The sequence below is a fragment of the Hyperolius riggenbachi genome, chromosome 12 (genome assembly GCF_040937935.1).
Source record: "Hyperolius riggenbachi isolate aHypRig1 chromosome 12, aHypRig1.pri, whole genome shotgun sequence".
Classification (NCBI taxonomy): Eukaryota; Metazoa; Chordata; class Amphibia; order Anura; family Hyperoliidae; genus Hyperolius; species Hyperolius riggenbachi.
Window position 1 is genome coordinate 167,367,770 of NC_090657.1, and position 25,437 is coordinate 167,393,206.

General features: G+C 46.7%; 1 protein-coding gene across 5 annotated transcripts in view; it reads left to right on the forward strand.

The window, feature by feature from the left end:
• LOC137542432 (cadherin-like protein 26) overlaps positions 1 to 25,437 on the forward strand; it is a 604,516-nt gene that overhangs the window by 302,872 nt on the left and 276,207 nt on the right. For all 5 annotated transcript variants that reach the window (XM_068264331.1, XM_068264330.1, XM_068264332.1 and 2 more), the window contains 3 exons: positions 2,385 to 2,529; positions 5,598 to 5,764; positions 22,195 to 22,326. In XM_068264331.1, coding sequence (XP_068120432.1) covers positions 2,385 to 2,529; positions 5,598 to 5,764; positions 22,195 to 22,326 — 444 coding nt within the window. The remainder of the gene's footprint in view (positions 1 to 2,384; positions 2,530 to 5,597; positions 5,765 to 22,194; positions 22,327 to 25,437) is intronic.

Below are 25,437 nucleotides of genomic sequence, written 5' to 3' on the forward strand. Positions count from 1 at the left end.
GCTCACAAGGTTTAAATACTAGGACTAACCAATCAACAGAAAGCAGAATTGAAAACAAACCAGTAGTATTCCAGTGTGTCAGCTACGAGCTAACACGCAAGCAGAAAGTCAGTGTCACTGTTTACATCGGTGGAGCACGTACTGAGAGCAGGTCCTCCGTCTGACCAATGAGGTCTGAGAAGCCTCCTGCACTTCAGTGACGCCAGCGGCTTTCCAAGACCCGGAAGTTGGAGCTGCAGCACTGGCGGATCTTACACCCACACATTTTATTTGCCCATTTGTCCCGGTTATTGCAATGTTTAAAATTTTTCTTTAGTATAATGTATGGCACCAAAATTGTATTTTTTCAGTTTTGTGTCCGTCACTATTTACAAGCCTTTAGTTTAAAAATTAACAGTAATATACCTTCTTGACATACATATTAAAAAAGTTCTGTCTCTAAAGTAACTATTTACAGTATGTATTTTTCTAATTGTATAATTTTTGTCATTTTATTTATTTATTTATTTGAAATGTTTGGGTAACTATTGTGGAGTGTGGGAGGTAAGGGATTAATTTCATATGTAAAAAAATGTCTTTCAATTAAAAAAAAAAAAAAAAAGTTTGTAGAAGTAGTTTTACTATTTAGCCACAAGATGCCCTCTTGCATAACTTCCCTATGCGTACTATTACTACTTAAACCAGGAAGTTATGCATGGACGTGTAAGTATCGGCGCCAGCGGTCATTCACACGGGGTCTTAGAACAGAGAACATTCATTGATCTCCGGTCTAGTGATCGGTGGCAGTAACGAGTGCAGGGGGGGGCACGAAGGGGCAAGCGGGAGCACGCAGCAGCAAAGGAGGAGTATCTACGTCCCTGCAAGGTAAAGCAGGGATGTAGATATTCGTGCCGAGGGAGGTGAAGTGGTTAAAATGGCTTTGAACTTGCATTTATTATTCTAATAAAAACATTCTTCTGTCACAATATGTTCTTTATGTTCTAACGTTGGGTCTGTAAACCATTGTAAACACCATATTTCTCTGACTGCCAAGAAATAATGGGGCCAGGGACAAAGTTGTAAATTTGATTTCTTAAAGGTACATTTTTACATGTAAACATTACTGATTTTTCTGTAATTCATTAAAGGAAACCTGTAGGGAAAAAAACTGTACCTAAGGGGTACTTTCCACGGGAGGAGGGAAGCCTCTGGATTCTCCTAATGAGGCTTCCCCCATCCCTTGCAACAGCCCCAATCCAGAACTGGCGCCGCTAGAGGAACAGCCACCACAATATTAGACGAGCCCAATTGGGTCCAGATATTTCTGCCAGAGCCCGAGTGGAAAGCAGTTACTGTGCCGGTGCGAGGTGCACACTATTCAGGGGATCCAGCAGTAGAAGCTGTTGTGTGCTCTAAGTACCCTTTAGGGGCATTTTTATTCACTACAGGTACACGTAATGTGCTTTCATTAAGAAATTATGTAAATAACTAACTGCAATTCCATTTAAAATGACCTACCAGAAGGTGTTTCCGGATTTCTTGAAATACCAACCAAGATAAGCAAATTCTCTCAGACAGGGTCTTTTGTTCCTAAAGTTGATTATTATCTTTGGGTCTTTCACTCAAGAAATGTCTCCAATTATCCTCAGGGCCATTTTAGGCATTCAGTGGGGACATGCATTAAAAAAATGATGATCAGCGAGAGAGTTTTATTTCTGGGATCTTTGGGGGAGGAGATCCTTTAAGCCTCATCTACATGTGTAGATGAGGCGGCGATCCAGCGGCTCGATTAGCAGCCCGATCGCCTCTTCCGCGTCCCGGCCCGTGCCCGCCGGATTTGATTCTCCGCTCGTCCCCGCCGGCGCTGCTTATCTTCCGCTCGATTCCCTGCCATTGTCCCCTCGCGGGGAGCGAGCAGGGAATCGGCGGTGGGGAGATCCGTCCTGTTGGATCTTATCAATCGAGCCGCATCAGCGGCTCGATTGATAAGGAACATCGCCGCCGCATCTACGCGTGTAGATGCAGCTTTAGAGTGATGAATGCATGAAAACCTTTATCTTGCAGAACTTTTTCTTGGCCGACAGAAACTCGATTTTAAGCATTTGCACAGGAACTGCTCTCAGCACTTTGTCTTCTGCAGAACTCAGCAGTGACTCTACTTTCTAATCAAAATACTGTACAGAAATATATTTTAGCACCCCAATTAAAAACAATCACCTTTCAAACAGATAATTGCCCACAACTTTCCATATGGCGCATTTCTCTGTTCTTGACAGCTGCCACGTTATACCTCACTACTGCTATTGCCTCTTATAATCTCACTTAAATTGTGCCAAAGTTCCTTGCAACTTCTTCAGTTTCAATTTTTTTTTACTCTTTTTGTTGTTTGTTTTGTTTACACACAGTGGAAATTTAACGCCGTCAACAAGACTGATAAGAAAGAGGGTACAAGAGCTGGCATTCATCTGATGATCCTGGACATCAATGATAATGCCCCTGAGTTCAAAGCCAAGACGTTTTACGTGTCTGTTAATGAAAGCACTATGCAAGGTACGGTATGGAGTGAAGACTCGATGCACCATCTGCTCGTCGCTGTTGGGTCAGCTTATTTGCTCTCCTCAGCTTACTGCTAATTGCACAGCAAGGCACAAATTGCTATCTGATGTAATGGTAATAAACTGTGCCTGTCACAACTATATATCAACTTAGTTGCTTATGAAGAAAAAAACATCCTTTATGTGTTTCTAACAGCAGTCAATAAATTATCATGCATTTTGCTGGAATACTAAAACGGAAAAAGCAAGCATTTGTAGCCCTGAATTTCAGAACAGGCTAAGTGCAGGTCCACCAACTCCGGATGGCAAATTGGGGAAAAAGGTGGCAACTACATTTGAACAAATCAGACTTGCCTTTTCAGCTATCTAGGGCACAGGTGTCTAACTCCAGTCCTCGAGGGCCATGTCCAGGCCCGTGTTTAGGATGTACTGAGAAATGGAGAAATGTTTTCTACCTGATGAACCATGCCTTTCCTGATTCAGTCCCATCAATTAGTTTGAGCTGTGCTAAAAATGTGTGAAGACCTCAGTCCCCGAGGACTGTAGACATCCTGGATCTATGGTCATGACAACATCCCACTGTACTACATAGAAGTGTATATAGTGGGATTACATCATAAGCACAAACTGATTTACAACTATGCCCATACAATAAAGTTCCCGGGCTCCATTTCATAAATGGCAGTTATCCGGTTTCCTGATGAGATCATCCTGTGTAAGGATTCTGCATAGTGCTAGCATAAACAGCATTGTAAGTGTGGTTAATGGTTCCTAAATGCCACAGGAAGTGATTTGGCACAAGCCTTAAAGAGAAACTCCAACCTAGAATTGAACTTTATCCCAATCAGTAGCTGATACCCCCTTTTACATGAGAAATATAATGATTTTCACAAACAGACCATCAGGGGGCGCTGTATGACTGATTTTGTGCTGAAACCCCTCCCACAAGAAGCTCTGAGTACCGCGGTACTCTGGGCAAACTGCCACAATGTAACAATGTTCACAGACAGGAATTAGCTGTTTACAGCTGTCTGTAACAGCCAAAACAGCTAGGAGCAGCTACATAACCTGCCCACAGTAAAAATGTCACCATGTAATAAATGTCAGAATGTAAATCAGGGAGAGGAAAGATTTTACAATGAGCAAACACTGACTAAATCATTTATACATAATTATGGTAAAAATGAAGAACTTTTTTTACTACATTATTTTCACTGGGAGTTCCTCTTTAAGAGCTGCCATTTTTTTTAAGAGCCGGTTCATACGGTAGTTCGGGGACATCACTTACCTTGGTGATACCTGAAGGACCTGTTGCAACTGTGTCACAACGCCCACAACCTCAGATCAAAAGAATCTAATAACTTGAACACCCCAGAGTCCAACTTAAAACCTTTGGAGCCAGAGCTTTTTATAATGCTGCCCCTACCCTCTGGAATGTCTTGCCAAATTTAATCATGGCAGCTCAAAACTGAAAGACCTGTCCAGAGTAGTAGCTGCCATGATTCAGGTATCCTGGGCCTAGATCATGTTGGGATTTGAATGTTAACGTGCCAATTTTGAAAAGAATACTCCATTTTATGGGCAGTCAGAGTAGTGAGCAAAGGATTGGTATTATGTGGCAATAGTGGGGTTGGCTTGTTAACAGCCTTGCTGCAGCTTTTTGTTCTAGATGCAGGTCTTTACTTGAAGGTCTACATAAAGGGCATTGTAATAATCCAGCCATGATGTGACGAAGGCATAAACTAAGGTTGGAAGCTCCTCCTTTCAGTACAGTAATCAGTCAGGCCAGTCTTTCTGTCAGTCCAGCAATCAGTCTAGCCTGTCCTCCTAGCCTTGCCTTCTTTTCGTATAGCAGGGTTTACCCCTCCTGTTCTACTCATCACCAGTGGTGCAGCCCTGGGGGTCATGACCTGGTGGGCACTAGGCAGCAAAGTAGTCTGTCACCCACTAGGGGTAACAAGTCATCATCCTTTGTGGGGTGCGCTGGTAAAGACCCGTGCTCACTTAGACTCCACGCCCTAGAGGTGCCCACACCAACCACTGGTGCCAAAATCAACAGGACCTTGACATAATGTTTCACAACAGATGAACTTTGATTCCTGAAGTTTCCCATCAATCAGTAAGCCCAAGCTGTGCACAGTGTTGGAGCTAATAAGGTCTGAGTTCCCTACTCTCAGCGGTGCTGACTGTGAGTGAAGCTGCTTTGCTGCTTGGTGTTGGCCTCCAATGACAAGAACATGATTTTTGGCAGCATTTAGTTTAAGTCAGTTGTTATTCAGCCAGTCTTGAGGCTCAGCTAAGCATGTGTTTATTTTTGGGATGAGGTCTGTAATGTCGGGTTTGAATCGCGCTTGAGCAACATTTTTTCAGATGCTGCATGTAGTGTCCCGTGGTGGTTGCATTTGGTGTGTCCCTGTCCTCCAAGGGGCTCAAAATAAGACGTGATGACAGAATGTCCATAGCCATATACGTTATACAGTGATAACCAGTATTTTCGAAATATATACACATGTCAGTCTATTCCTACAAGACATTAAAGATTTCAAAAGAAACAGGGACCATTCATTCCATTTCACTAAAAATAACAAAACATATATTCTATAATCATGTTTACTACCTGGTGCCCATGTTGGTAAATAATAATAAATAACCTAGCAGTAAAATATAGAAATATTAAAATAATACAAAAGTACAAAGAGGCCCAGCGTTGAGCCACCATAGACCCACAAAAAGCTTTTTAAAATATTTATACAGCAAACAAATTAGTTTTGCCGTTTTTGTTCTAATTTGTAAATCTTGAGCTAAGTCTTTAGAAAATAACCTGGGGGCTATATCTTTATTGTAAATGTGCATGTAGACATTCATCTCTGCTCACATTGTGCTCAGAGCCCGTTGCCATCTTCTTTACAGGAGCGGAGCACGGTGGGGGAATCTCACAGATACGCTTAGAAGAGAAGTAGAATTAATAGTCATTAGTGTGACACCCTTTGGTGTCAGCGGGTTTTATGGCCTGAGGACATGTTTACTTTTTTCTCTATGACAAAATGGATGTGTCTGTTTCAGGTAATACAATCTTCACAATGCTGGCTTATGACAAGGATGAAGAAAGCAGCCCCAATTCAAATGTGAGTTATTTTATTAAGTCTCAGACACCTGATGACCCAAATGTGCAGTTCATCATCGATGAGAAAAAGGGATTCATCTCATTCAAGGGATGTCTAAATTACGAGGTAAGACACAGCAAATGGTAAATGCCAGTTCACTATAAATAAGTCTAATATAGAAGTCTGAGCATAAATTAAACAGGTATTTAAAATTAAAGTGGTTTTAAAGTCCATTTTTTCCTGGGGCCCCTCCCAAGGTCCAGCTCAATTGGATTGCTCTAGAGTAGTTGTCCCACATCTTTAAAGAGCAGGGGTGTACCTAGAAATCCCCAGCCCCCCTGCAAAAAAAAAATCCGGGGCCCGCTCAGGGACTTTTGGGGGGCAGGAGAGTGGCAGATTGGTGGGGAGGGGGGAAACCCCGCCCTCAGCTCGGGCTCTCCTCTCAGTGCTCCCCCTCCTGAAATCATTAGTGGCAGCAGCAGCAGCAGGCTGAAGCTGAACACGTTACCTCTTTCTCTGCGGAGGTCTTCCATTCTCTAAGAACAACTTCCTGTTACACAGGAAGTTGCTCTTAGAGATCGGAAGACCTCCAGCGAGAAGGAAGTAATGTGTTCAGCTTCAGCCTGCCGCCGCTGCTGCTACCAATGATTGCAGGGAGAGCCTGAGGTGAGTGAGGGGGTGAATTTACCCCCTCCCCACCGATCTGCCACACTCTCCTCTTATACTGCGACCCCTCCTGCCCCCCAAAAGTCCCTGAGCGGGCCCTAGGGGGGCCCCGGGCCCCCCTGCGATGGCAGAGGTCGCATCCCCTATTGTTACGCCAGTGAGAGCAGTGCCAACCTATCAGTATCCTGTAAATATAACTAATCTAAAGTCTTCACACGGAAAAGGCCAGATTTTATACTTTTTGTGCCCCTAGGACAAGTATGTTGAGTCTCGCATTTCATTTGCAACTGCGCCCTCCCATTCCATGTGCAGCCCCCTCTTTCATGTGTATCATCCATGTACTTTAGCCCACCTCTTTCACCCACAGCTTCCTTGGGCATCAGTTTCGCATTTTCATATGTTGCTGCCAATTTTCATCCTCCTCTTTCATATCTGTACATACAGTGGGTTGCAAAAGTATACGACCCCCTTGAAGTTTTCCACATTTTGTCATATTACTGCCACAAACATGAATCAATTTTATTGGAATTCCACATGAAAGACCAACACAAAGTGGTGTACACGTGAGAAGTGGAACGAAAATCGAACATGTTTCCAAACATTTTTTACAAATAAATAACTACAAAGTGGTGTGTGCATAATTATTCGGCCCCCTTTGATCTGAGTGCAGTCAGTTGCCTATAGACATTGCCTGATGAGTGCTAATGACTAAATAGAGTGCACCTGTGTGTAATCTAATGTCAGTACAAATACAGCTGCTCTGTGAGGGCCTCAGAGGTTGTCTAAGAGAATATTGGGAGCAACAACACCGTGAAGTCCAAAGAACACACAAGACAGGTCAGGTATCAAGTTATTGAGAAATTTAAAGCAGGCTTAGGCTACAAAAAGTTTTCCAAAGCCTTGAACATCCCACGGAGCACTGTTCAAGCGATCATTCAGAAAAGGAAGAAGTATGGCACAACTGTAAACCTACCAAGACAAGGCCATCCACCTAAACTCACAGGCCGAACAAGGAGAGCGCTGATCAGAAATGCAGTCAAGAGGCCCATGGTGACTCTGGACGAGCTGCAGAGATCTACAGCTTGTAACGATTGCGGAATTATTTCCGTGGCCAGCGCATAGGAGGCGCGTTGACACTGCGGAAATCCTCCACAAGAGTGTAATTTGATAGAACCAGCTATGGTGCTATGCACCTGTAGAGGGCAATTCCCACCGGCAGATGGAGTTGTGGAGTGCAGACGAACACCACCTCTGCACTGCCACAGATGCCAGGTGGGAATTGTACGAGTTGAAGCAATATAGGGCAAGATAGCCCTTAAAGAGAAAGAGCACAGAGACCGAATGTATGTGTGTCCACCAATCTAGTTGCCACCCAGCGACGATGAACACACAACAACGGAAACGAAGTGGCGATTGCCAATAGCGACACAAGACCGAACTAGACAGAGCACAAGTGTAGCAAGAAAGACACAGCAAATAACAAAGAGCAGATCATCAAGGAAAATAACAAACGCTAGCCAAACGCGAACACCACACTCATTCACAACAGCGAACGCGTTTAAGACACGATCACCGCGCTGTAAGGAAACGCGGAAAATCAGCCGCCTCTACTCAGCGTGAGGCGGCTGTTTCCATGGAGAGCATGGCGGAACGCGGAAAAACCGCCGCGGTTGACGCGGCGGTTAGCACGCGTGGCCCTGTTACTGACACTTTGACCCAGCGCGGGGAGGCGGCCGCCGGTGCTGATAGCGGTGCGACCAACCGCACGCATGGGTGAGCAGGGACATTGCAAAGCAGTACTGGTGTGGCTGGGACTGATAGTCCACCTAGATTCAGAATGACGCGCATGCGCGCGGAGAGGCAGAACTTTTATGGCAATCAGAGAAAGGTCAGCTGACCAGGCCGGTCAGCTGACAAGTACAGCAAATTTCATTGGTCCAGCACTTAGGGAGGTGCCGGAGAGCACAGGTGGATATATACTGGGTGCTGGTCATTCTCTGGTTGTCAGGCATTACGATCACAATGTGGTAGCACTCAGACCTTGTTTGTATCTGTGTTCTAGCATAGTTTCCAAAGGTGTTGACGATCAAGGTGTTGACGACCTTAACGTTAGGAATACTACCTGTATTATTTGTTATGACCTTTTGCCTGCCTGACTATTCTTCTGAAACTCTGATCCTGTACCTTGCTATTTCTGATATCCTGTTGCCAAACTTTGCTCGTTCCTAGACTCTGTATTTGCCTCCTGATTCTGTACCTTGCTATTCTGATACTCCATTGCCAAACCCTGCCAGTTTATTGGATTCCGTATCTGTCTCCTGAATCTGTACCTTATCTGTCTGTGTGTTTACGACCTGGCTTGCCCGACCTCGAGAACTGGCCTTACTGTTAGAGGCAGTTCCCAGACCTGTTAGTGACACCCTCTCACTGGTGTCACTCACGCTCTGTCTTTCCTACTCTCAGCCTAGCCCCTCCCCTGGGAGAGTCTAGGCCATCGGAAGGAACATACTTCTGTGCAGTATTCAAAAGTATTGCTGTTGCACTTTACACTCACTCGTTATCTCAGGTGTCCAGAGGTTAGTAGATATATCTGATTATCGGTGATACTGCAGATCATCGATAATCTGGTATATTCTGTATTCTCGGTGATACTGCAGTTCACCGGTAATCAGACCCTCTCTGTGTTACACCGATTGTTACACGCGCGTTAGGCGCCCAGTGATAAGCGTGCCACCCTAACTAACCAACGTAACACTAACACGAAATAGAGAAGACGAATGCTTGCTAAACGGTTACCTCACCGAGCCTACAGCAAGCGTTCGTACCAGACAAGACAGAGAGAAGGAGCAGCCAGCTGCAACCGCAGCTCTGGCCTACACTCCCAGACAGAATACAGAAGGAACCACCACCTCTACCGCTAGAGCGAATGCGATCCAGACAGACGGGGCTCCCAGTAGCAACCGCTGCTCTGGCTAGCACCCCTAAGGCAGAATACAGAAGGAACCACGGCCCCTACCGTGAGGGCGAATGCGATCCAAAAAGACAGACAGATGGGGTTACCAGTAGCAACCACTGCTCTGGCTAGCACCCCTAAGGCAGATGGAGCAGCCAGTAGCAACCGCTGCTCTGGCTTACACTCCCAGACAGACAGAACAATTTCCTGTCGACCGCCGCTGGCGACAAGACAATCACGACAGAGAGACAGAACAAGGCAATACAGACAATACTACCTGACTGCACCAGAAGGGATGCCTAGTGCAGTCCCAATGAGTTACTCCAAGACAATCTTAGCAAACAATAGAAAAAGGCTGATACTCCAGGTGAGTCAGCAGGAACAAACCATCATGACCAGCAAGGAACTCCGGGAAGAAATGGCTTTTATATTGCAAGCCATCAGAGGAAGCAGCTAAGCAATTTGCATGACAAGAGTATGCAAATTCCTCACCAGCAGAGCAACTCTGAAACTTGCAAAGCGAAGACAGATCTCTTTTCCAGAGACCTGCAGCCCTCAGACCTAAAGAATGGACAAACAGCTGTCTGACCGTGCAGACAGCTGAGCAGATCATTACACAGCTCAGGTTGGAGACTCTGTCCATAGGACAACTATTAGTCATGCACTGTACAAAGTTGGCCTTTATGGAAGAGTGGCAAGAAGAAAGGCATTGTTAACAGAAAGCATAAGAAGTCCCGTTTGCAGTTTGCCACAAGCCATGTGGGGGACACAGCAACCATGTGGAAGAAGGTGCTCTGGTCAGATGAGACCAAAATGGAACTTATTGGCCAAAATGCAAAACGCTATGTGTGGCGGAAAACTAACACTGCACATCACTCTGAACACACCATCTCCTTTGTCAAATATGGTGGTGGCAGCATCATGCTCGGGGAGTACATCTCTTCAGCAGGGACAGGGAAGCTGGTCAGAGTTGATGGGGAGATGGATGGAGCCAAATACAGGGCAAACTAGGAAGAAAACCTCTTGGAGACTGCAAAAGACTTGAGACTGGGGCGGAGGTTCACCTTCCAGCAGGACAATGACCCTAAACATAAAGCCAGGGCAACAATGGAATGGTTTAAAAAAAACATATTTGTGTGGTAGAATGGCCCAGTCAAAGTCCAGATCTAAATCCAATCGAGAATCTGTGGCAAGATCTGAAAACTGTTGTTCACAAACGCTGTCCATCTAATCTGACTGAGCTGGAGCTGTTTTGCAAAGAAGAATGGGCAAGGATTTCAGTCTCTAGATGTGCAAAGCAGGTAGAGACATACCCTAAAAGACTGGCAGCTGTAATTGCAGCAAAAGGTGGTTCTACAAAGTATTGACTCAGGGGGCTGAATAATTACGCACACCCCACTTTGCAGTTATTTATTTGTAAAAAAATGTTTGGAATGATGTATGATTTTCGATCCACTTCTCACATGTACACCACTTTGTATTGGTCTTTCACGTGGAATTCCAATAAAATTGATGCATGTTTGTGGCAGTAATGTGACAAAATGTGGAAAACTTCAAGGGGGCTGAATACTTTTGCAACCCACTTTATCTTTTATGTTCAGGTGCCACCTTAGGCTGCAGCCGCCCAAAGCCTGGGCCTTTGTGATCTTCCCAGAAAGCCGGCCTTGCACACGGGCAGTGGTGTTCAGGGGTCATACAGTGTTTTAACAACTACATAATTCACAAGCTGCTGAACACAGGGTGTGACAGGAAGTGAATTGGCTCCACCTCCTCAGCAGACTAGAATGGGAGCACACCAGGGATAAATGAAACCCTCTTGGGGGTACATTTGTTGCAGGGAAATGTCAAGAAATGTCGATAAAATACAGAGACTCTAGTAAAAACATAAAAGAATACTCTACTTCAGAATATTTGCATTTTGATGCAGGAGTAAATGAAGAGACACATACAAAAAAATAACATTTCTTACTATTTTACTCAATGCAACTAAGAGCCAAGTGAGATATATAACTGCAACAAAATGTATATATATATAAAAAAAAAGAACCAGACATAGTGAGATGGGAAAGGATCAAGTCAGCACTTTCTGGAACCCACTTTTCTTTTTATTACAGTCTGTTGGGATACTTCTCTACTAACTATGCATACATAGACTATGTAATATTTGCCCACTCATCCTTATAGAGCGGTTCAGGCTCAGTCACATTAGATGGTGACTGCAGATTGGATTGCAACCAGCAAGGTTTAGGTCTGACCTCAGATGAGACCATGGAAGGACATTCATTGTTTTTGTCTCCAGCTATGGTGAGGTGAATTCTGCTATGTGCTTTGGGTGGAACTTTTCCCAATGAGACTTTTCTGGTGGAGAGCAAAAGGTTTTCCTTAATTATTTGATGGCATTTTGCCCATCCATTTTATTTCTATACTCACAAGTCCCCCTAGCTCTTGTGCAAAGAAGCAACCTCACAATTGCAGTCATGGGCCCATATGCAATTACCTTTTTCTTCTGAGTTTTCTCCCAAGTGATATTTTCAAACTTGTCGATAAAATGCCTTTGAAGTCACCAGCAAGCAAGAAAATACTTAAAATAGTTTTGATAGTACATTTCCATCTACTTTTTGGTACTTTTTCAATTGCAAAGTGCTGAAAAGTTATTCTAAATAGAAGATGAAAAATTAATTCCCAGGAGAAAACTCAGGAGAAAAAGTTAATTGCATATGGGCCATGGTATTCTTTGGATGGTGAGCAGTCTTGGCTTTTAGGTGGAGATATAATTTAGTGTCAACAAGATTGATTAACAAAGCTTCCTTATCTTTCACCTTAAAGGCGCGTACACACGCCATACCGCAAACAACGGGTCTACTGCCGGCTAAACGTCCGCCCAGCGGGAGAGTCTGACGGACCCGTCGTTTGCGGCGGTATGGCGTGTGTATGTGCCTTAACTGTAAGGAGAGAAAATACATCAGATAAACAGATAAGGAGAGCTAAACCATGAACTAAACAGTCGAGAAATAAACCATGAGCTAGGTCAGATAAGGGGGTTGTATTTATCAAAAAACAATAACGGCAGTATTATCTTCACTTCTGCATGCAGCATCGTGAGCTCCGACAAAAGCGCAACTGTTGCTATGGTAATGCTCTTTAGTTACACGCATTAACGTACTAATAGTCACGCTACTCTAGTACCACAAGTAGCGATATTGGCGGAGCTCACGATGCTGCATGCGGAAGTAAGCTAATACTGCCGTGTGCTATATACGCACCACAGTATTAACACCCTTTAAAGGCTTTGTGAATCAGCCTCATGATCTGATGAGCCAAAAATCATATTATATACCCTTGACACTTTTTTTCATTTTCGCCCCAGAACCTTCAACGTGCATTTTGGCAACGCTCAGTCGAGCCTTTCCTTGGAAGTAGCTTTTCTTGCAAACTTCCCACACAAGCCACATTTTTTGGAGTACTTGTAGTATTGTTTGTCACGTGGACATAATAACCACTATTTCCCATAAATTCCTGTAACTCTTTCAAGATTGCCATACACCTATCTAGTCTCTCTAACTCATGTCCTTCTTGCTCTGTCACTCAGTTTCAAGGGATGTTCTAATCCAGTATTCATGAAAGATTCCACTAGCACCAAATAGTTTTCACTATTTATTTATATACTTTACTATGTTCCTTGTGATACACAAAGTCTTTCAATTTATTTGCCCACTTCTGATTTGTGCCTGTCCACACTTTATCCCTAAGATCTTTTGATAGTACCTTGTCACCCATAGTTGATAATTTGCTTTCACTTGCACTACCAAGCACTGGAATGCTCTAGTTTTTTTTCTTTTTTTTTTGCTGAACTATTTAACCTCCCTGGCATTCAGTTTCTGATGGATTGCTGTGCAAAAAGTGATCCAATTAATTTTGATAACCATTTTTCCTGTAACTTACCAAAATATGTCACCAAGGGTCTAGTATACATCTTGAGTATAATAAAAGCTTGAAACACTAAAGCAAATCAAAACTAAAATTTCAAAATTACTCCCCAAAATCTCTGATCATTTACACTTTAGAGCTGCAACTGTTCAACCTGCATGAATATGAATGTAAAGGTAGCCATCTAACGGTGATGGACAGATTCAACCAAGAGACACATTTCTCGAGATCTGCCAGCTGTCCATACACCACAGGCTGTTTCTTAATCAATTTCAGCATGAAATCGCCTCACCGCTGCCCCCTCTAGTGTATAAAATGTACCCTCCATGAGTGCATTTATAAATTACCTGTCCTGTGTCAGCCACCGTGTGGTGCTCAACCCTCTTCGGAATTACCCGTGAGTTATTTTATTGAATTCAATTAAAAAAAAAAAAATAGTTTGCCGCCAGATGTTGATGATGCTGTGTGACCCTGGCGTCATCAACACCGATCGCAGGGAACATGTCACTATCGGAACACGACGAGGGATCAGCATGCCATTGGTAAGTATAAGTGCCCCCAGTAGGTATACCAATAGGTAGCCAGCCATACATGCCCCCAGTATAGGTAGCCAGCTATAGGTGCACCAGTATAGGTAGCCAGCTGTAGGTGCCCTAGTATAGGTTAGCCAGGTATAGGTGCCCCAGTATAGGTAACCAGCTATAGGTGCCCTGGTATAGTTAGCCAGCTATAAGTGCCCCAGTATAGTTAGCAAGCTTTAGGTACCTCAGTATAGTTTGCCCGCTATAGGTACCCCAGTATAGGTTAGCCAGGTATAGGTGCCCCAGTATATGTTAGCTAGATATAGGTGCCTTAGTATAGGTTAGCTAGCTATAGGTGCCACAGTACAGGTTAGCTAGCTGTGGGTGCCCCAGTATAGGATCCCCCCTCCCTCCCTAGCGATTACGGGCGGCCGGCACTGCTACTCACTGTGCATTTCACCCGTGCTGATCACAACACCAGCTCCGGTTTTCTCTGTTCACAGTAACGGAGCACAGCTTGATAACGTCATCATGCCACGTCCCAGTACTGTGGAAAGAGAAGACCGGAGTGGGTGGGCCTATCACCGCAGGTGAGAGGCCTAGTGAGTAACAGCACCGGCCACCTGCCATTGCTGGAGAAGGGGTGGGGGGGAAATCAGTGATGAGGGGAACCTATACTGGGCCACCTATAGCTAGGCTAACCTATAGTGCGACCCTTATAGCTGGCTAACCTATTCTGGGAGCACATGGTGCTCAAGAAAACTTCCTGGGTGGCATGCCCGACACTGTGTAGGGCATACCACTTTCAGCTAATTTTTCTTGCCTGACACAGTGTTGGGCATACAATTCAAGAGGTTAAACTGGCTTGATGTGGCTCTGTAAAATTTATAAGCTATGGGCTTGCTATACATTAGTGGTTCTGGATGTGCAGCCTTCCATTCAAGGGCATAAAGAGATAATTTGCATATTCAGTAGTGGTGCATTGTGGGTAACCACAGTTGCTCACTTAAAGCTGAACTATTGCAAATAGGGATGATCAGAAAGTGCAATTTCCGATTCTGCGGAATTGCGGCATTCCGTCCGCGTTGAATTCTGTAACCATTACATTCCGTCGGAATTTTGTGTAATTACGCGTAATTCCTCGTTCTGACAGAAAAATTTCAGTAATCTCAATTGAAACCTCGTTTTTGATAAAACGTAGGCCATGGGACCAAGTGGCTGTTCCACTGTTATTTTTTTGTTTGTTTTTTTGCAGCAGGAGTTGTCGCGTAAGCCATGGAATCTAGATGTGGTTCCATGGCGGTCATTATAAGTTTGGTTTGGATCACCAGGAGTTGTCGCGTAGGCTATGGGACCTAGAGGTGGTTCCGCGGCGGTCATTATAGGTTTGGTTTGGATCAGCAGGAGTTGTCGCGTAAGCCATGGGACCTAGAGGTGGTTCCGCGCCAGTCATTATAAGTTTGGTTTGGAGCAGCAGGAGTTGTCACGTAGGCTATGGGTCCTAGAGGTGCTTCCGCAGTGGTCATTATAGGTTTGGTTTGGATCAGCAGGAGTTGTCGCGTAGGCTATGGGTTCTAGAGGTGGTTCCGCTGCGGTCATTATAAGTTTGGTTTGGAGCAGCAGGAGTTGTCGCGTAAGCCATGGGACCTAGAGGTGGTTCCACAGCGGTCATTATAAGTTTGGTTTGGAGCAGCAGGAGTTGTCGCGTAGGCTATGGAACCTAGAGGTGGTTCCGCTGCAGTCATTATAAGTTTGGTTTGGATCAGCAGGAGTTGTCGCGTAAGCGATGGGACCTAGAGGTGGTTCCACGGCGGTCATTATAAGTTTGGTTTGGAGCAGCAGGAGTTGTCGCGTAGGCTATGGGACCTAGAGGTGGTTTCGCGGCGGTCATTACAATTACAATTGGTGCTGAAATAATTCCGATTTTCATGCAGAAATCCTCTTGGTTGGTTTTTGTTAAGCCTCTAATTGGTGCTGAAAATCCGATTTCCATGCAGAAATCTTGTTGTCTCACTTTAAAGGGAAGGTTCAGGGACTATACGAAAAAAATAAAAATCCCCATCCACTTACCTGGGGCTTCCTCCAGCCCGTGGCAGGCAGGAGGTGCCCTCGGCGCCGCTCTGCAGGCTCCCGGTGGTCTCCGGTGGCGCGCCCGACCTGGCCAGGCCGGCGGCCAGGTCGGGCTCTTCTGCGCTCCAAGGCCCGGCACTTCTGCGTCCCACGCCGGCGCTCTGACGTCATCGGACGTCCTCCGGGCTGTACTGCGCAGGCGCAGTAGCTCTGCGCCTGCGCAGTACAGCCCGGAGGATGTCCGATGACGTCAGAGCGCCGGCGTGGGACGCAGAAGTGCCGGGCCTTGGAGCACATAAGAGCCCGACCTGGCCGCCGGCCTGGCCAGGTCGGGCGCGCCACCGGAGACCACCGGGAGCCTGCGGAGCGGCGCCGAGGGCACCTCCTGCCTGCCACGGGCTGGAGGAAGCCCCAGGTAAGTGGATGGGGATTTTTATTTTTTTCGTATAGTCCCTGGACCTTCCCTTTAAGCCTTTTCTAGGGTCTTCCTTGTGATTGGCTTAAAAAAATCCATATTCCGACGGAATTACGCATAGCAATTCCGGAATTCTGTCGGAACACTATAGCAATTCCGTTCCGATGCGACTTAACGGAATCACCAATTTCCAACCGGAATCACGGAAAACGGAATTCCGGGGAATGCGGTAAGCATCCCTAATTGCAAATACCTTCTGTTTTAAGAAGACTAATCACATTTTTAGAAGGAGGCTAATCCTTTATCTGTCCCAGTGACTGTTTTTTTATCTTCATTTTTTTTCTGAGCTGTTGCAATGAGACCTTTCACTTGGTTGTTACAAGTTGCATTGAGTAAACACAGCTGGACAATTACTTATTTCATTTCAAGCTGTAAAGCAACAAAAAGTGATGATTAAGAAAAGGGTGATTATTTTCTATTTCACTGCAAGTAGTCCCCCAGTGACAAGAAGGGCAGGCCTACATAGGGGTAATATCTAACGGATTACCAGGGTGCTGATATTGCATGATCACATAAGCATTTACTTTGAGGCTGCTTTTACACTAGGGCGTCATGTCCTAGTACTCTCCTCGCCGCTCCCAGTTCGCCACTCCCCTGTCCCAGTACTCTCTCCCAGCAGCTCCCCCCTGCCACAGTACTCTCTCCCAGCTGCTCCCCCGGCCACTCCCCTGTAGCAGTGGCAATTTATCTCTATAAGATAGGCCACAGTCCCCGGTGCAATGATAGGCTCTTCTGCCATCACACCACATCATGTGTAGAGATGGCCTGAACGGTTCGCTGCGGAACGGTTCCCGGTGAACTTCCGGAGTTCGTAATCGCGGAGAACCGCAAACTTTTCCGGAAGTTCAGTTCGTCCCCACAGTGCATCATGAGGGTAAACTTTGACCCTCTAAATCACAGTCAGCAGGCACATTGTAGCCAATCAGGCTACACTCCCTCCTGGAGCCCCCCCCCCCCTTTTAAAAGGCAGGCAGCGTCAGGCATTGGACTCACTTGTGTGCCTGCAGTAATTAGAGAAGGGAGAGCTGCTGTGCAGAGACTTATAGGGAAAGTTTAGTTAGGCTCTTGTAGGCTTGTTTGCTTGCTCCTTGCTGATTCTTATTGCTAAAAAAAAAGCACCCCTCAACAGCTCTTTTGAGAGCTAATCTTGTTCTTGTGATCTATTTTTTTTTTTTGTGTGTGTGGCCCACTTGCATTATATACAGCCCTGTCAGTCAGTCGCAGCTGGCCTTTGGCCCCTTGGTGGTATAATTACTACTGTGCCAGGTGCACATTATAATACACATCACTGCATATTCACTGTTGTTCACAGTACACCCACCTACCTACGTGAGCGCACACAGTGTCACTGTGCCTGTCTGGTACCTGTCTGTGTGTGACAGGTGCACATTGTAATACCCATCACTGCATATACCTACCTGTTGTTCACAGTGCACCCACCTACCTACGTGAGCGCACACAGTGTCAGTGTGCCTGTCCAGTACCTGTCTGTGTGTGACAGGTGCACATTGTAATACCCATCGCTGCATATACCTACGACCTGTTGTTCACTTCAGTGCACCCACCTACCTACGTGAGTGCACGCAGTGTCACTGTGCCTGTCTGGTACCTGTCTGTGTGTGACGGGTGCACATTGTAATACCAATCACTGCATATACCTACCTGTTGACCACAGTGCACGTACCTACCTACGTGAGCGCATGCAGTGTCACTGTGCCTGTCCGGTACCTCCTGTCTGTGTGTGACAGGTGCACATTGTAATACCCATCACTGCATATACCTACTACCTGTTGTTCACTTCAGTGCACCCACCTACCTACGTGAGCACACGCAGTGTCACTGTGCCTGTCTGGTACCTCTAGATAAAAGAGGAGCGCGCCATAGTGCGTTACATCAAAGAGGGAAATTTTATTGCAGTTTCAAGTTATACTCACAATGTTCACAGATTAAGAAGGCGTGTCAGCGGGCAGCCAGCCGCTTTGATTCAGTGGAGGATGACGCGCTGTGGCCAGCAGCGCGAGTCCCGATCGTCTGGGTTCCGTCTCACTGGAAGTGGGCGTGGCTTGACCCTTAGCACGCGTACGACGTCATTACGCGTTTCGGCGCTCTGCGCCTTCGTCAGATGATCTGGCGCGCTCCTCTTTTATCTAGAGATTCTTTGCCCAGCAAACCCACAACGGAGCGTCGCAGTGCACACATCCAATGAGGAGGCATCCACATGTGAGAATTTGAGACTAGGAGCGCAAGAAATTTGTTTGTAGCTACGAAAGTTTTTCCTGTCTGGTACCTGTCTGTGTGTGACGGGTGCACATTGTAATACCCATCACTGCATATACCTACCTGTTGACCACAGTGCACGTACCTACCTACGTGAGCGCATGCAGTGTCACTGTGCCTGTCCGGTACCTGTCTGTGTGTGGCAGGTGCACATTGTAATATCCATCACTGCATATACCTACCTGTTCACAGTGCACCCACTTACCTACGTGAGTGCATGCAGTGTGATATACCACTCCGTGCATAGCTGTTAACTGCAACTGTGTGACTGCACATTGTATTAGTCAGAAGGAAACTGTAGTAGGAGACACAAGAACGGGAGCCCAGTAGTGCAATACAGAAATTTGAAGAGTAATAATAGAAATACTACTCACAAAGGAGGGTTGCATGGGGCAACCGACCACAGGAAGCAGGTGGAGACAACAAACCCGACTCCACTCAGGGTGGTCCTGACCAGGACCTGGGTGTGGTCACTCTCTTTGGAAAAAGGTAACAGGTGTCCACCGTGGTAGGAACCACCGGTGGCTTGTCGCCACCCCTCGGACCAAAACGGTACGGGGGTATACTTAGCACAATTGGGAGGAAAGAGGCGCCCTAGGTGTGATAAAAGGGTTTAAAAACAACTTAAAAGACAATATATAGTATGAGGTAGCTTACCTCAATGACGAAATCCTTGTAAATATACAAAAGATTTTTTATTTAGCACAGGCTATGTAATCAGAAACTTCACTACGTTTGCATTTCGTAGACTACGTGCTAAATTACGCAAGCTTCACGTAGTGCGAAGCGTAGTTGATGCGACCGCTTATGCCCTTATGCGGAAAAATTTCCACAATAATCTTCAACCTATTTGCAAATATAAACTAATATAAGCGTACATTCCAGCTTCCAATGCGGAATTGTATGCGTATTAAAGGGCAATAATATTTCTGCGCATGTGCAATGATCCATATAGATGCAGTTAACGCACGCGTAGTTGACTTCGCAATACATACGTCAACTACGCGTAGCAGGCGAAGCTTCGCATAGCGAGACTACGACTACGCGGAAATGCGTACGTGTAGTTATTAAACTTCGTCTACGAACTACGATGCGTAGTTGCGTACTACGACGCGTAGATTCGCGCTGGAGTAGTTTACGAGCAACCCTGAGCATAGGCCTGTGCTATGTTCTCCTTATGTTCTCTCGCCTGCTAGAACAGGAGAAAGCCGTCACCCAGTACTTCTACAACTACAGTAGAAGGACACAGTCTGGGGAGATGGGGATGTTCTGGCCCAACAACTGGACACACATGCGAAATGCATGCAGGCTCATGCCGTCGAGTGACCAACTTGGTGAGTCGCAGTGAAGGCACCATCAGCGACTTGATCCCGTACGCTTACTTCCTGGAGCATGTCGTGCGTAGCGTGGTGGATCAAGCTGTGGAGGAGCGTGAACAGGAACAGTTATGGGAAGAACAGTTGTGGGTTTAATTCTCATCAAACTAGATGTTTCCTCAACACCTGCGGCAGCACAGGGAAGGAAGGAAGAGGAGGAAGAGTCGTGTGGGGAAGAGGAGTCAAACTCGGATGATGAGGAAGGTGTTTCTTTGGAGGAGGAGGAGGCGGCGGCAGAAAAACAACCGCAGCAGGCATCGCAGGGGGCTTGTGCTGCTCAACGTTCCCGTGGTACATGTTACCAACTCACCTGAAGGCAGAAAGGATGCAGCACTTGCAGAACAAGCTGGCAACTATGCTTTACAATGCGTTTAAGGTTGATGTCACAGCACAACGCAATAAAGGTACCACTGCCAGTAATCCTTCTCCCATGTGCACACAGGCAAGGACAGGACGCTCCAACGATCTCATGGTGATGGCGGACATGCGGACATTCTTTAGTCCAACGCCTCGCCTTAGCCCTTCCGGATCCACCCTCCACCAATGCCTGGTCCAGCAGGTAGCCGACTACCTGGCCTTAAGTGTGGATGTAGACACTGTGAGCAGCGATGAACCCTTGGACTACTGGGTGCGCAGGCTTGACCTGTGGCCAGAGCTGTCCCAATTTGCCATCCAAGTTCTGTCTCGCCCTGCCTCAAGCGTCCTGTCAGAAAGGACCTTCAGCACAGCTGGAGGCATTGTCACTGAGAAGAGAAGTCGCCTAAGTTACAAAAGTGTTCAGTACCTCACCTTTATCAAAATGAATGAGGCATGGATCCCGGAGGGCTACTTCCCGCCCCAAGACTAAGTCAGTCCCCACGCACGGCATCTCTACCTGCACGCCGTGTGATTGCCTGCCCCAAGACTAAGTCACTCCCCACACAGCACCTCTGCCCACAGGCCGCTTGACTGCCTTCTCCGCCACCACCAACAGGGTCCAGGACTCCAGGTGGATTCCTGAATTTTAGCGGCCGCTATACTTCTTTTTCTGGTGTGTGTATATGCCTGCCTAATTTTTTTGGCTGCACTGCAGCTGCAACAACAAAACAAAAGGCATGTACATGTGCCAATTCTCCTTCGTGATCATTACCGTGCCGCTGTGAAGGGGCTTGCATATCACAATGAAGCAATGACCGCCTGTTATAGGAGTGCCTCGGCCGGGGGGGGGGCACACCCCAGATAATAAGGTTGTTGCCTTATTGTAGATAGACCAAATTTGATCAGCTGGACAGTCACTGTCATTGAGCTACATCAGCTCGGCGACCATATGGGCTTGAAGACCGCTATCGCCTGCACCCTCGCCATGGTGCGCATCAGTCCAGCATGGCCGTCACAACACAAACAGCTGTTTGCGGTGCGTTACACTGTGAGTTTGGTTTGTCAATGTGAAGCAGTACTCTAATTACACTCCCTGATTGATGTATACACATGCAAGAGGTTTTAAAGCACTTTAGGCCTGCAATTTAGCATTCAATGTGATTTCTGCCCTTAAAACGCTGCTTTGCGCCAAATCCAGATTTTTTTCCCAGGACTTTTGGCGTCTATCCCACTCCTCCATTCAAAAACTTAGATGTTAGATGGTGACCCCTTGAAACATATTTTTCGATCCATTGAGTCTTAGTAATAGTCCCCTTAAAGAGAACCTGAGACCAAGAGAACAGGTATATTTATACTTACCTGGGGCTTCTTCTAGCCCCATGAGGTCTGTGGACTCCCTCGTCGTTCTCTTTGGCCACTCTATTATCTTCTAATCAGCCCCAGCAATCGCACAGTAGAGCTTATGCTGTAAATGCATATCATCAGCCTCCAGGCTAGCAACGCGTCTGCGGGGGAGAGGGGAATGTGGAGAAGCGTTTGATGGAGCAAATTTCTGCGGATGAGCAGGGTGACCAATGTGTTCGTGCATTTCTCAGGTGGTGGGGATCGCTCAAGATAAGGCATTACGGATCTTTGCAGACATGGTGCAGCCACTGGTCTGACTCTCTATTCTCAACCATGGCAGTTGCTGTTGTCTGGCTCGGTTGAGTTTAGACCACCGTGTGTGCATAGCTTTACGATCTGCTGAAGCATTTTAGGTTTTGCCTGGAAATAATGCTTTGAAGTGACAGGTTGTCATGAAAAGTTATTTTATTGTGTTACACAATGACAATAAAATGCCTGAATCTTGAACTGCTATACAAGATGTTCAGCAGAACTTCTGAAGGACACAAATCTTATTTCACAGTTCTTAAATGTACATTCCTCTTTTCCAGATCAACAGCAATTACAAGCTGGTGGTGGAAGGCAGAGATAATGGTGAAACGATACAACAGAGCAGCAGCTGTGAGGTCCATGTGACCGTACTAGACAGGAACACCAACCCTCCAGTGTGGTCCTCACCATCTGTACGTACTTACAGTCAAAGTTGTGGATTGCTGTGTGAGAAGCAGCTTGTGTTTCTACTGCTTAATCAATGTTGATTGCATTTGCAGCATGTTCCTCAGCAGGACGGTACACTAACACAGTAATTTTATTAATGAGCTACAGAATTGTCAGTTTGCTTCCTTCAGCATTGCATCGATTCTCAATTTACTTCTACCCTTTGGGTGGTCAAAGAGGCCATTAAACCTTGCATCTAGATTCTTTCTTTTTTCACAGCTTTTTAAATGCCAATGTGAGCCAATCTTCTGTTTGAAAGTGATCAGTTTTCTTTTGTGCCTCAGCTTAAGCATAGCTCTAAAAAGTACAGTTTTCACAAGGATGAAGGTTGTAATTATTAACCACTTCAGCCCACGGGTTGTTTTCAGCTTATGAACAAGAGGAATTTTCACATGTCAGAGCTCCTCCCATTCATTCCCCAATAACTTTATCACTACTTGTCGCACCTAAATAATCTAGATCTTGTTTTTTTTTTTCAGCACAAATTAGGCCTTTTGGAGGTGATTTTTTTAGTAATTATTTTATTCTTTATGCATTTTAAAGAGAAAAAAAATATACATTTTCTCCAATTCCATCCTCTATAGTTTTTAAAATAAACAATACTACCATAGAAAAAACCCACACATTGTATTTGCTATGCAGGTTATCCCAACATTTAAATGATGTCCCTGCAGTGCAGCCAGAAAAATTAGGCAGGCATGTACACACACCAGAAAAATGTGTTATTGGTTTTGTTAGCTGCTAGCAGCGGCCTTCAAAATTCAGGAATCCGCCCGGAGTCCTGGACCCCAGGGGCGTCGCTAGCCCTGTTTTAGGGGGGCACGTGCCCCCAATCTTTCCTGGGGTGCCACGGATCTCCGCCCGGCCGCCCCCTCTGTCAAGACTCAGCGGCTCCCTCCAGCCGCCGCGTCACTGACAGTCTCAGACCTCAGGATCAGGCGGCGAGCCGGCGACCAATCGTGCGGGCGCTAGGACCCAGCGCCCGCACTGATATGCGGAAGTGACATCACTTCCGCATATCGAGCGGGTGCGTCCAGCGCCCGCTCGTACATCTGGTCAGGTCGCCGCTGATCCTGAGGTCTGCTGAGAGGTAGGGGGGGAGCGGCGGCGGCTAGAGGGGGGGGCCTCCCTGTCACTCACTCACTCACTCACTCACTCACTAACTAAAGGGGCTCCCTGGCACACACTCACTCCCTAAAGGGGCTCCCTGTCACTCACTCACTGCCTAAAGGGGCTCCCTGTCACTCACTCCCTAAAGGGGCTCCCTGTCACTCACTCACTCCCTAAAGGGGCTCCCTGTCACTCACTCACTGCCTAAAGGGGCTCCCTGTCACTCACTCACTCACTCACTCCCTAAAGGGGCTCCCCTGGCACTCACTCACTCCCTAAAGGGGCTCCCTGGCACTCACTCACTCACTCCCTAAAGGGGCTCCCTGGCACGCACTCACTCCCTAAAGGGGCTCCCTGGCACTCACTCACTCCCTAAAGGGGCTCCCTGTCACTCACTCACTCCCTAAAGGGGCTCCCTGTCACTCACTCACTCCCTAAAGGGGCTCCCTGGCACGCACCCACTCCCTAAAGGGGCTCCCTGGCACGCACTCACTCCCTAAAGGGGCTCCCTGTCACTCACTCACTCCCTAAAGGGGCTCCCTGGCACGCACCCACTCCCTAAAGGGGCTCCCTGGCACGCACCCTCTCCCTAAAGGGGCTCCCTGGCACGCACTCACTCCCTAAAGGGGCTCCCTGTCACTCACTCACTCCCTAAAGGGGCTCCCTGGCACGCACCCACTCCCTAAAGAGGCTCCCTGGCACGCACCCACTCCCTAAAGGGGCTCCCTGGCACGCACTCACTCCCTAAAGGGGCTCCCTGTCACTCACTCACTCACTAAAGGGGCTCCCTGTCACTCACTCCCTAAAGGGGCTCCCTGTCACTCACTCACTCACTCCCTAAAGGGGCTCCCTGGCACTCACTCCCTAAAGGGGCTCCCTGGCACGCACTCACTCCCTAAAGGGGCTCCCTGGCACGCACTCACTCCCTAAAGGGGCTCCCTGGCACGCACTCACTCACTAAAGGGGCTCCCTGGCACTCACTCACTTCCTAAAGGGGCTCCCTGGCACTCACTCACTCCCTAAAGGGCCTCCCTGTCACTCACTCACTCCCTAAAGGGCCTCCCTGTCACTCACTCACTCCCTAAAGGGCCTCCCTGTCACTCACTCACTCCCTAAAGGGGCTCCCTGTCACTCACTCACTGCCTAAAGGGGCTTCCTGTCACTCACTCACTGCCTAAAGGGGCTCCCTGGCACTCACTCACTGCCTAAAGGGGCTTCCTGTCACTCACTCACTGCCTAAAGGGGCTCCCTGGCACTCACTCACTACCTAAAGGTGCTCCCTGTCACTCACTATCGGGGTCCCTGTCACTCACTACCTAACTGGAGGCGCCTGTCACTCACTAGCTAACCTGGGGGTCCCTGTCACTCACTACCTAACTTGGGGGGGCTACCATATTAAGGGGGCATTCTGCCTATTTATGTGAAATGCTGTCTATTTATGTGCCTCATGACTGCTGAATGTGTCTTGTTGGGAGCCTCATGATTTGTTGGGGGCCTCATGATTGCTGAATTTGTCTTGTTGGGGGCCTCATGATTGCTGAATTTGTCTTGTTGGGGGCCTCATGATTTGTTGGAGGCCTCATGATTGCTGAATTTGTCTTGTTGGGGGCCTCCTGATTTGTTGGGGGCCTCATGATTGCTGAATATGTCTTGTTGGGGGTCACATGATTGCTAACTGCGAGACTATGGGAAAAGCTGAATCCTTATCATATGAGACAATAGCATTAAACCTACTTTTTTAGCGTTTTAAAACAGAAAATAAAACTGGGAGGTTCTAAAAAATTGAATACATTTTTCAGGAGTAGGATGGATGAAATTGTTTATCTTCACAGTTTATTTTCAACTTGGATTTTCCATAATGTTCATGTATGAGTTAAAACGTTTGTACAGTATTTAGTTTAAATTGCTGTTGCCACTTTGCGATAGATACCGGTAAGTGACTTTTGGGTTGCAGTTTGGGCACTCGG